At 50.0% G+C, this 11155-nt stretch overlaps 1 protein-coding gene across 1 annotated transcript; it reads right to left on the bottom strand.

The window, feature by feature from the left end:
- Positions 1-2536: 2536 nt before the first annotated feature.
- LOC147728251 (uncharacterized) lies at positions 2537-6818 on the bottom strand. Its single transcript, XM_086963259.1, has 2 exons — positions 6372-6818; positions 2537-3197 (listed from the first exon to the last, which is right to left on the bottom strand). The coding sequence occupies exons 1-2, from the start codon at positions 6816-6818 to the stop codon at positions 2583-2585; spliced, it is 1062 nt and encodes a 353-aa protein (XP_086819385.1). The 3' UTR covers positions 2537-2582.
- Between the last annotated feature and the right edge of the window lie 4337 nt (positions 6819-11155).

The raw sequence follows: 11155 nt of genomic DNA, 5'->3' as shown, positions 1-11155 counted from the left end.
GGCTTTCCAGTAAAGTACTCATACATAACTGATGCGAACAGCGTTCCGTTTGCTCAAATCCCTGGAGTGGGGGATAGAGCATTCCAAACACGGAGCACAGATTAGGACTCATTTTAGCGGCACACGAAGGGCTCGCCTCTGCACACGCTGGTGTTTCCGCCACAGTATCATTATTAAAACAGAGATATTGGTGGCCATGAATGAGAAAAAAGACTAGGAACTATGTTCTAGAATGTGAAATATGCCAAAAAATGAAAGTATCAACAGTGAAACGACCAGCGCAGACACCCCTTCTAATCTCAGACAAACCATTAGCAGGTGTTTACCTGGATCACTGTGGTCCCTTACAAAGGGATGGCAACTATAAATACATCATGGTCGCAGTGGATTCCTGTACGAGATTCATTTGGATGTGGCCCCAGCGCTCTGCTGACGCCAGAACTGTTATAAAAGATTTCCGAGTCTTTATCGGCACATACGCAATTGGCATGCTACATTCTGACCAGGGTCCTGCGTTTAGCTCTCGGGCTTACAAGGAGGCCATGGCCAGCATGGGCATTGCATTGCGGTATTCTAGTCCATTCCACCCCGAGGGAAATGCGGTAGTGGAGAGAAAAAACCGTGACATAAAGCAATCTATAACAGCAAGGGTATTAGGTTCGGGTGACGGGTGGCTTAAACATCTAATACGTGTCCAACGTAGTCTTAATAACATGCCAAGAAATTCTCTAGGAGGTATCAGTCCGTACGAACTTTTATTTGGTTCTAGAATGATCATCCAAGACTTGGATTGTCAGACTTCAGTGGTGAAACAAAAACCTTTCATATCAAAGTTCGTTTGGCTGTTTTACAGGACTTAAATGAAACAAGAAAAAGTCTGAGTAACGAAAAGCTAAAGCCAACAGCCACTGAAGAAAAACCACCTGTCCCAGCAAGACCAGTCTGGATTCCAAAGATTGGGGATCTGGTCAGAGGAAAGATCGCGGGGAAGAAGGAATATGGGCCTTCTTACAGAAAAGCAGTACCTGTCTTAGCTGTCAGCGGAACAAGATCAGTTGTACTACCGCCACTTGCTGGTAAAAAGGAGAACCGAGTTGTATCAATCGACCTGGTGAAACCACAGCCATGTGGCCGATAATAAGTAGTAGGCCCAGTGGACTCCCAAGAAATAGCAGAAGACCAAATCTTGCTACAATCCAAGAGGTTCAAACTGAGAGACTAATCACATTTGATAAACCTGCAGTGATTAAAAAAGGACTATGCAACAAAGCAATGGAACTTGTGCCTCTTGAAACCCAAATTGCAACAGTTCATCAAGAAACACCAGCCTATAACGATGTAGCCTCGGACTATACAAATGTAACAAAAGAAAATCCAAAGATCAATGGAAATCCGGAAGCAATCCCACCAATTGACAGAACTGCAGCTGGCTACTTTATCAACTTTGATGACTTTTCCGATGATCCAAGTGAACATGGGAGAAGCCAGTAGCAAAAACTTTCAAAAAGAAAATCACAGAGCTCTTTCATCAACTGCGAGAAACATATCTAACTTCACCATGGATTAAATTATGGATTGTGTTAGGTGTACTTTTCCTCTTTCTGTGGCTCATCTTGGTTTTAAGTTTGGGTAGATTTATTGATGGAAAATATAGTACAATGGAGACAGCAAGTCAGAACATCAACTTAGTCCTGAAACCACACAGATCCTCTCACATCGAAAAAAGAGAACTATCATCAGTGAACATCACAGCCATCCCTATACCTGGTGGTATAGCATGGGACAGAACTGACTATGAAATCTATGGCCCGGTTGAGCTCTTGAAATATCCACACCAATTTAAGATTTCCTTAAGTGACTTTGTATCAGCTAGTACCTTCTCTGATGATTGGGACTTTGAAAATATTAATAATATGATGTCAGATTTAGAAATGTCAGCAAAATTTACAGAATATGAATATTTACAGGGTTCGTCGAATTATGAGGAAATGTATTGTTACAATCACTTTGGGCATCATTATCTGCATAAGTCTGCAACTCCTAGAAATGCTTTCAGTTATAATCAATGGGAACATTGTCCAACTCCACCAAAAGGCAGTTAGAAAATATTTTAGGAGAAATGTTCATACTTCTCAGGGTTTAATTACACTAATCCAGAAACGTTTTATTTCAAAATGTTAAATAAGACAGGAGTGAAAAACATGTTGACAAATACTAAACTGATTTATTCGGAAACTGTAACCGTGGGACCAGTAAAGGGCAGGAGACGTGTTTTAGTGACTCTGGATTTTAATTGTTCATACAGTGCATCGGTACAGGTTTTGCGAACTGTGGACCTTCGTGGTGATCTGCTTCTCTCTTTGCGCGGTTTTCTACAGGTTCCCTCTTCTCTCTTCCGGACCGGACTCCGCCGCTCAGGGGGCTCTGGAGGCTCCGTGCTGGCCACCCACGCCGACGCCGATGGGGAAAAGGAAAAGAGAGGCAAGTATCAGAATTGATCCACAGGAATGCAGTTGGAAACACAAGGATGGGGGTAGTGAGGGGGAACACGTAGTACAGTGATCCTGATCAGCTAAGTTAACTCAATGAGGAGGGCGAGTGCTCGTGCTTTTCCCCCGTGAGACGTCCCTCAGGTTCCTCCCCCCCCTGTCCGCTAGACTTCTGGCTTTATCGGTGAACCACCCCAGGAAGCGATTACGCACCTCAGTGAGCCGTACCCCTCCTGGCGTACGGCTGGGCGACGCGTGTTGTTGGCCTCCAGGCGTTCCCTGTTCCTCCTCCGCTTTCTCGGCGTCTACTTCCTCCTGCAATGCTCGGTCCGAGCTGCTCTCGGAGATCAGCTCCCAGGTCCACTCCCGATCCGTCGGCTCTCCTTCAGAGCGAGGGGTCTCGCCGATCCACCTGATGCTGCCGCTCTGCTTGTCCTCGCTCTCTCCGCTTTCTCCTCTCCTCCGCTCCTTTCCTCTGCTCTCTCGTCCTTCTTCTCTCCGCTCCTCCTCGCTGCTTCCCGCCACTCCGCTCCTCTCCACTCTGACCGCTCCTCCGGTGTATAGACACACCTGGTGCTGGGCGTTCTCCTCCTTTATCCACCTGCGAGGCTCCGCCTCTTCTACACCTCCGGACTGGTTAAAGGGCCATACGTCTTCCTCGTCGCAACTGTAGGTGTCGGGGCTGTACCACTCCAAATACTGCGTGGGCTGTGGAAAGAAGAGGGGGGGGTCACATTGGGTCAGTTCGCGCCTTGTGGCGGTGCTCGCAAGGGGGACCCCGTTACACACCTCCCCCCCAGGACGCTTCCGCTCGGGAAGCGGGTGCCGAGACAGAAAATCTGCCCCAACGTTGTCCACACCCCGCTTGTGGCACACCCTGAAGTTGAACGGCTGCAATGCCAGGAACCACCTCATGACCCTGGCGTTGTTCGATTTGTTACGGGCCATCCAAGTAAGGGGCGCATGGTCCGTGTAGAGCGAGAAGGGCCGGCCCTCGAGGTAATAGGCCAACTTTTCCACGGCCCAACGGATAGCCAGGCACTCCTTCTCTACTGTGGCATACTTTAGTTCCCGCGGGAACAGCTTCCTGCTGACAAACAGGATAGGGTGGTCCAATCCATCCCGACCTTCCTGTGACAGCACCGCGCCGATCCCAAACTCGGACGCATCCGTGTGCAAGGCGAATGGACGCGTATAATCCGGGGAATTGAGGATGGGGGTGGAGGTGATCCTTTTCTTCAACTCGTTGAATGAGTCCAACATGACCACCGTGGGTTTGGCCAGCGCGGCCTGTTTGACAGAGGTCTGCAGGGCGTCCGTGAGGGGGGCGGCCACCTGAGCAAAGTTCGGTATAAACCGTCGATAGTACCCTATTAGCCCCAAAAACGCACGCAGTTCTTTTTTTGTGGTGGGAAACGGTGCCTCTGAAATGGCCCTGACTTTCTCCGTTTGTGGCTCGATCATGCCGTGTCCCAGGACGTACCCCAGGTACTTGACTTTATGAAAAGCTATCCGTGATTTTTTTGCATTAATCTTCAGTCCCGCATGGTTCAGGGTATCCAACACTTGCGACAGGTGTCTCAAATGGGTCTTCCAGTCGGGGCTGAACACCACAATGTCGTCCAGGTACGCTGAGGTGAAGGACGACAGACCGTGTAGTACGTTATTCATAAGTCTCTGAAAGGTGGCGGGTGCACCGTGAAGGCCAAACGGTAGCACCGTAAACTCATAATGGCCCTCCTCGGTTGAAAAGGCTGTTTTATGCCGGTCCTCCTCTCTTAGCGGCACCTGCCAGTACCCTTTTGTGAGGTCGATCGTGCTTATGTACTGCGCATCTCCCAACTTCTCTATGAGTTCGTCAATCCGAGGGATGGGATATGCATCGAACTTCGAGATTGCGTTAAGGGCCCGGAAGTCCATACAGAACCTGCGTGAGCCGTCTGGTTTGGGTATGAGGACGATCGGGCTTGACCAGTTGCTGTGTGATGGGCGTATGACCCCGAGTTGTAACATGTCAGTTACCTCGCGGCGTATGTCTTGTCTCCTGGCTTCTGGGATCCGATAGGGACGTATTTTCACGGTCTTCCCTGGGTCTGTGTCTATTCGGTGTTCAGCCAGCGTGGTTTTCCCCGGGAGGTCGGAAAACACCTGTTCTTGTTTCAGCAGCACGTCCAGCAGCTCTTGTTTTTCCTCCTGTCTCAAATCATCGTTGATCACTAGCAGGGGAATCGTGGAAAGGCCAGGGCTTTTATCCGACTCAGCAAGGTGAACGGGGTGGGGGGGTTTCCCCAACCACTTCTTTAGCAGGTTTATGTGGTAGACTTGCCTTTTTCTGGCGTTCACTTGTAGCCGGTAACTGGTCTTACCGATCTTCTCCACTACTTGGTACGGACCACTCCACTCCGCTTTGAATTTTTATGTGGAGGAGGGCAACAACACTAGAGCCCAATCTCCTCTTTCCAAGATCCTCCATTTCTTTCCTTTATCATAAAGGTTCTTCTGTTTGTTCTGGTGTTTCTCGAGATTGGCGAACGCCAGGTCCCTTAGTTTCCCTAGCTTGGAGCGCAGGTTCCGAGCGTATTCCAGGGTGTTTGCGGTCTCTTCTGGGGTTTCTTTTTCCCACGCCTCCTTGGTCATGTCCAATAGTGATCGGGGCTTTCTCCCATATAACATCTCAAATGCCGAGACCCCTAAACTGCTTTGGGTCTGCCCTCGGATGACATACAAAGCAATGGGAAGTACCTGGTCCCATTCGTTACTGTTGACTTCCAGCATTTTTCTTAAGGTGGTTTTTAGGGTGCGGTTGTATCTCTCTACTAATCCGTCGGTTTGCGGGTGGTATACAGCGGTCCTTATCTGGTGTATGTGAAGCACTTTACATACGTCCCCCATGAGGAGTGACACAAAAGGGGTCCCCTGGTCGGTTAGTATTTCCTTAGGGAAACCCACCCGGGTGAATAGTTCCAGCATCTTGTCAGCCACGTTCTTGGAGGTGGTGGAGGTGAGGGGAAATGCTTCCGGGAATCGCGTGGCATAGTCGACGATGACTAGGACATATGAATATCCTTTCTTTGTTTTTGGGAGAGGTCCAATAATGTCCATCCCAATCCGTTCAAAGGGAACCCCAATAATGGGGAGGGGTTGTAAGGGCACCGCAGGGGGCCTCGTCATGTTTCTGGTTTGGCAAATGTCACACTCCTGGCAGTATGTCAAAGCGTCTTTGTATATCCCGGGCCAGTAAAAACACTTCAGGAGGTTCTGGGTGGTTTTCTCTGCTCCCGTGTGACCGGCCACCAAATGAGAATGCGAAAAGAACAGGACTTGTTCGCGGAACGACACCGGAACCAACAACTGCTCGGGGTCCTCTTTTCCTCCCTGTCGGTACAACAGGCCGTTTTTGATATACAATCTCGGATAACACAGTGGATCTTCGTCCTGGGTGTGATGTGCCTTCTCCCAGGCGTTAACCAATGTGGCGTCATTGGCCTGGGTGAATTGAAAACTGCGGTCCAATGTCCAGGGATCCGAGGACGCCAAAGCCGTCACCGCTTCTGAGTGTCCCCTTGTTTCCAGGGTCTTCTTCGTCTGGGCCATACTCCGCTCGAACATGGACAAAAAGGCCGGGTTGTCCGTTCCGATTATCAGGTCTTCAGGCAGCGTAGACAATACCCCGACCCGAACCCTTACGGCGGGTCCTTCCTGGGGTTCTAGGGGCAGTAGAGCGACGGGATAGGGTTTCACATCCCTGTGGACACATCGGATGTATACTTGTTCGTGGGGGATGAGCTGGTGGGGCCTTACGTGGTGGGCCTGTACTACCGACTGGCGGCAGCCAGAATCCAGGAGCGCCTGCACTGGGTTGCCGTTTATCCTCATACTTACGCGGTATGCGTGTCCCATCTCCGCCGAGTAGAGGACGGTTCGGGGCAGATATCCCACTTCCATCGGTTCGTCTGCCGGTCTTCTCCTGGGGCAATGCCTGGCTATATGACCCCAGGTCCCGCATTCAAAGCACTGCGGTCCCGTGTGAGGGAGGGGTTCGCTTTTCCAGGGACGTGGTTTGGGTGTTTCTGGAACCCTCAGGAGTTTTTTCTCTGGTCGGAAGGGTGCCTTCGACTTGTCAGACTCCGGGGCCTGCAGGGGTCTCTGTTGTACCCGTGAGTATGTGTTAGCCATCTCTACGGCTTGAGTTGTCGTCAGATCAGGGTGTTGTTTTAGCCACCTCTGGGTGGAAAAGGGTAGCGCCTCTACAAACTGTTCCAAATAAATCCGGTCCATTATTTCCTCTTTCGTGCTTTCGTTCGGGCTGAGCCACTTGTCGGCGGCCATCTTCAATCGGACAAACAGAGTCTTTGGCGTTTCTCCTGTTACGCCTCGTTCTCGCCGGAACCGCAGCCGGTATGCTTCCCGGTCCAATCCCAGATGGTCCAGGATAATCCGTTTGATATCCGTATAAGGGGTGTCACCCCTTGGATTGGCCACCTGGTAAGCGGCTTGTGCTTCACCGACCAACAGCGGGGCCAAAAAGAAAGGCCATTTGGCCCCAGGCCATCCCCAGGCTCTGGCCGCCCTCTCAAAATTTAATAAAAAGGCATCGGGGTCCTCTCCAGGTTGGTACTTTTGCAGAGAGACCCCACCTATGGTGTGGGGTATGTTGCTTACGGACACTGGGCCGGACGAAAGAGGGGGGTCCAGAGCACGGGCCGTCACGGCTGTTTTTATCAGTTCTCTGTCGGCTTCTGCTGCCCTGAGCTGTTGCTCTGCCAACCTCTCTAGCCTCTCCTGCCCTTGCACCAGGGCTTGCACCACGCCCTCCATCTTCTGGTCGCAGATGGCTACAGTGCCCGCATTCTCCACCACTGTAACCGCGGGACCAGTAAAGGGCAGGAGACGTGTTTTAGTGACTCTGGATTTTAATTGTTCATACAGTGCATCGGTACAGGTTTTGCGAACTGTGGACCTTCGTGGTGATCTGCTTCTCTCTTTGCGCGGTTTTCTACGGGTTCCCTCTTCTCTCCTCCGGACCGGACTCCGCCGCTCAGGGGGCTCTGGAGGCTCCGTGCTGGCCACCCACGCCGACGCCGATGGGGAAAAGGAAAAGAGAGGCAAGTATCAGAATTGATCCACAGGAATGCAGTTGGAAACACAAGGATGGGGGTAGTGAGGGGGAACACGTAGTACAGTGATCCTGATCAGCTAAGTTAACTCAATGAGGAGGGCGAGTGCTCGTGCTTTTCCCCCGTGAGACGTCCCTCAGGTTCCCCCCCCCCCTGTCAGCTAGACTTCTGGCTTTATCGGTGAACCACCCCAGGAGGCAATTAGGCACCTCAGTGAGCCGTACCCCTCCTGGCGTACGGCTGGGCGACGCGTGTTGTTGGCCTCCAGGCGTTCCCTGTTCCTCCTCCGCTTTCTCGGCGTCTACTTCCTCCTGCAATGCTCGGTCCGAGCTGCTCTCGGAGATCAGCTCCCAGGTCCACTCCCGATCCGTCGGCTCTCCTTCAGAGCGAGGGGTCTTGCGATCCACCTGATGCTGCCGCTCTGCTTGTCCTCGCTCTCTCCGCTTTCTCCTCTCCTCCGCTCCTTTCCTCTGCTCTCTCGTCCTTCTTCTCTCCGCTCCTCCTCGCTGCTTCCCGCCACTCCGCTCCTCTCCACTCTGACCGCTCCTCCGGTGTATAGACACACCTGGTGCTGGGCGTTCTCCTCCTTTATCCACCTGCGAGGCTCCGCCTCTTCTACACTTCCGGACTGGTTAAAGGGCCATACGTCTTCCTCGTCGCAACTGTAGGTGTCGGGGCTGTACCACTCCGAATACTGCGTGGGCTGTGGAAAGAAGAGGGGGGGGTCACATTGGGTCAGTTCGCGCCCTGTGGCCGTGCTCGCAAGGGGGACCCCGTTACAGAAACATTTTATGAAAAAATGTCTACATTTGGTTTTGAATTTTGGAAAAACAACATTGAGACAAAAACCATCTGGGGTACAAAAGAATGGCAGGTACAGGGTATAGAATCATTGTTTAGAGCCTGCTTGATCCCAGAACAAATAATGTTCCTGAATGACACAATTCAACAAACAACTTGTCTTGGTTTAGCCAAGATGAAAGATTTAAACAACCCGTCTATACCAAAGCCTATGCCTGATAGAAACACCACTACAGATGAGGGGTTAGACGTGTCCTATATTTTGAAACAAAACAGAACACTTCCTGGTTGGAAGAAATGGTTGATCTGGCCCACAGACACTAATAACTGTCGAGATAGATTCCTGAAGAAAATACAGGGGTTTAAACAGAATAGGCCAGACCCAAGATATTCCCTGAGACAACATCCAGGGATAGTTACAACATACAGTATCCCTCAACTGGCTACAGAAATCCACACTTCCTGAAATTAAGCAACACTTAACTTTACTTAAAGAAGGAGCTGACTTGCGAGATTTCTTACTGGGACCTCACAAACAGCGTCAAAAACGTTTCATATACACCGGTATATACGCAGCTTACAATGAAGCTTGGAAGGTAACACAAATTGAAACTGCAGAAAAAATACGAGAAATTGATTGTATTAATTTGGAAATTATTCACTGGACAGCATTGTATCATCTGCTATTGATATAATAGAACAGGATATGATAATGTTACAAAATGGTCAATCCCAATTGCGTTCTATTGTACAGCTAGGCTGGACGTTACAAAACCTCCGTTCAGGCAACGTGCCACGGCGTCTAATCAACATAACGTCATTATTTTCTATCTTTAACCTTACTGATAGACAAATCTCGTTGGCACAAAAAGGAGCAGATTATACGGTGCTGAGCATTGAAAAACTAGAAAGATTACCATTGACAATGTCAGAAAGACCTGTCATTGAATAGATAATACATGGCACCATTACAATCTTGATAACAACTTCTCAGTTTCAATACTGCCAAAAATATATACCAGCAGGCCTGTATGAAAGGTTGGGTAAAGGATACATCAAATCAACCTGGAATTTACCTTTTACACATAAATGTTATAGTGAAGGGAAAAAAGAGGTATTTCTTAGTGGTAACAATTGTAAAAAATCACTGAGCGGTACACTTCTGTGTCAAGGTATAAACTTGCATGGAGCTTGCGAAGGTTCATCAAACCTTGAATGCAAGTATTGTATTCAAACAGCAATCCAGACATGGAGGCAGCATTATGGCCTTCTGTGAATATCTCTTCTATTTGAATTGATACTTTAAGCAGAATGAAGTCTATTCCTTTACAAACAACTGTACCTTTAACCTCGTCCAAAGAAACGTATGACCTGCAAGTTGCAAGGACAGCGGCAGAGATACATACCCTATTATTGACAAATTGCCCCGTGCATTTCGTAGAAATGTTAAGCCAAATCTTAAACATGTCAGATACCAGTGGCATCGCACATATATTTAAGACAATTTTTAGGTTTCGCCTGGCGTCCGCTGCGCAGCAGCGTTCGCGCAGGCGAAATCTAATGTTAGAACAGTACTGGCTTTGTCCCGCCTTCTCTTCCCTTGGCTAGCTCCATAAATGGAGGCTAGCCATTGGAAGAGAGATCTGTCCGTCATTGCCGGAGCAGATTTGTGGGCGTTCCGGTGATTTTTACTCATCCCGCCCATTTTCGTGCATCATGCGGCGGTGGGAGGTTGTTTTTTTTTTCCTATCGGCATGTTGGTTTCATTGTCCATGTGCCCGTCCCCCCTCCCGCTGTCTGTGTGCCCGTCCCCCCTCTCGCTGTCCATGAGCCCGTCCCGCCTCCCGCTGTTCTTGTGCCCGTCCACCCATTTAAAGCACTGGTGCCACTGCCAACTAATGATAGCTGCGCGCTTGAAACCATAAAACAAATAAAAAGTTCTCTGCAGCAGTTCATTGGGTCGCTGAGTTACTGCATTGTTAACTGCATAATTAAAACAATTAATTGCCAAGAAGATAGCAGAAACACCGGTGGAATGAAAGCTGGCCGTGGGTGGCTGTGTTACGCGTAACAAGGGTGAGCCGGGCCCTAATCCAAGCAAGAAAAGTACCCACCCCCATCTCACTGTCTCCTAGTTTTCATAGTAAGAAGACAACACCAGCAGCAGATTGGGGTATATTGGGCCCCTGACACCCGTGGCCCTAGGTGCCATTGCGCCTGCTGCACTGTTGCTAGCTACGCCCCCGAGCGTGGGAAAGTTTCAGCCCCCCAGGGCTGGCTGGGTAGACACCGGCTTTAGGACCCAGCGGAGTCTGGTTCACCAGGGTTGCACTGTGTTGACAGCAGGCAGGCTCGCGCACCGAGTATGGAGTCCCAGTTATGGCTGCGCAGTGTCTGCAGGGATCGCTCCACATACTAATCGCCAGAATGTGAGGATTAACCGGGGGCGTCAAACATCGGAGTGTGACCCATGCAGCCGGAAGCCCCTGGGCAGCCAAGGATTAAAGGGTAACGAGCGATTCTCATTTCCTGTCTCTTAATCTTTGCTTCGGATTTAGCAGCGTCATAAAATGCCTGTAAGTGCTGGTGGAGTCCCACGGCGAGAAAGCACTTGAGGTTGTAATTCTTAACATACCTCAGAGGGACGATCGCCTACTGCTGAGATTTGTGTTGCCCGAAGAACTGCCTCGGGCTTTCAACCTTCCTAGGTTGATTAAAATCACCCTCCCGACGTTGATAAAAACATTG

This window comes from Lissotriton vulgaris, chromosome 3_1 (assembly GCF_964263255.1).
Source record: "Lissotriton vulgaris chromosome 3_1, aLisVul1.2, whole genome shotgun sequence".
Lineage (NCBI taxonomy): Eukaryota > Metazoa > Chordata > Amphibia > Caudata > Salamandridae > Lissotriton > Lissotriton vulgaris.
Note: the sequence above shows the minus strand (reverse complement) of the source record. Positions and strands in the feature narration are given on the sequence as shown.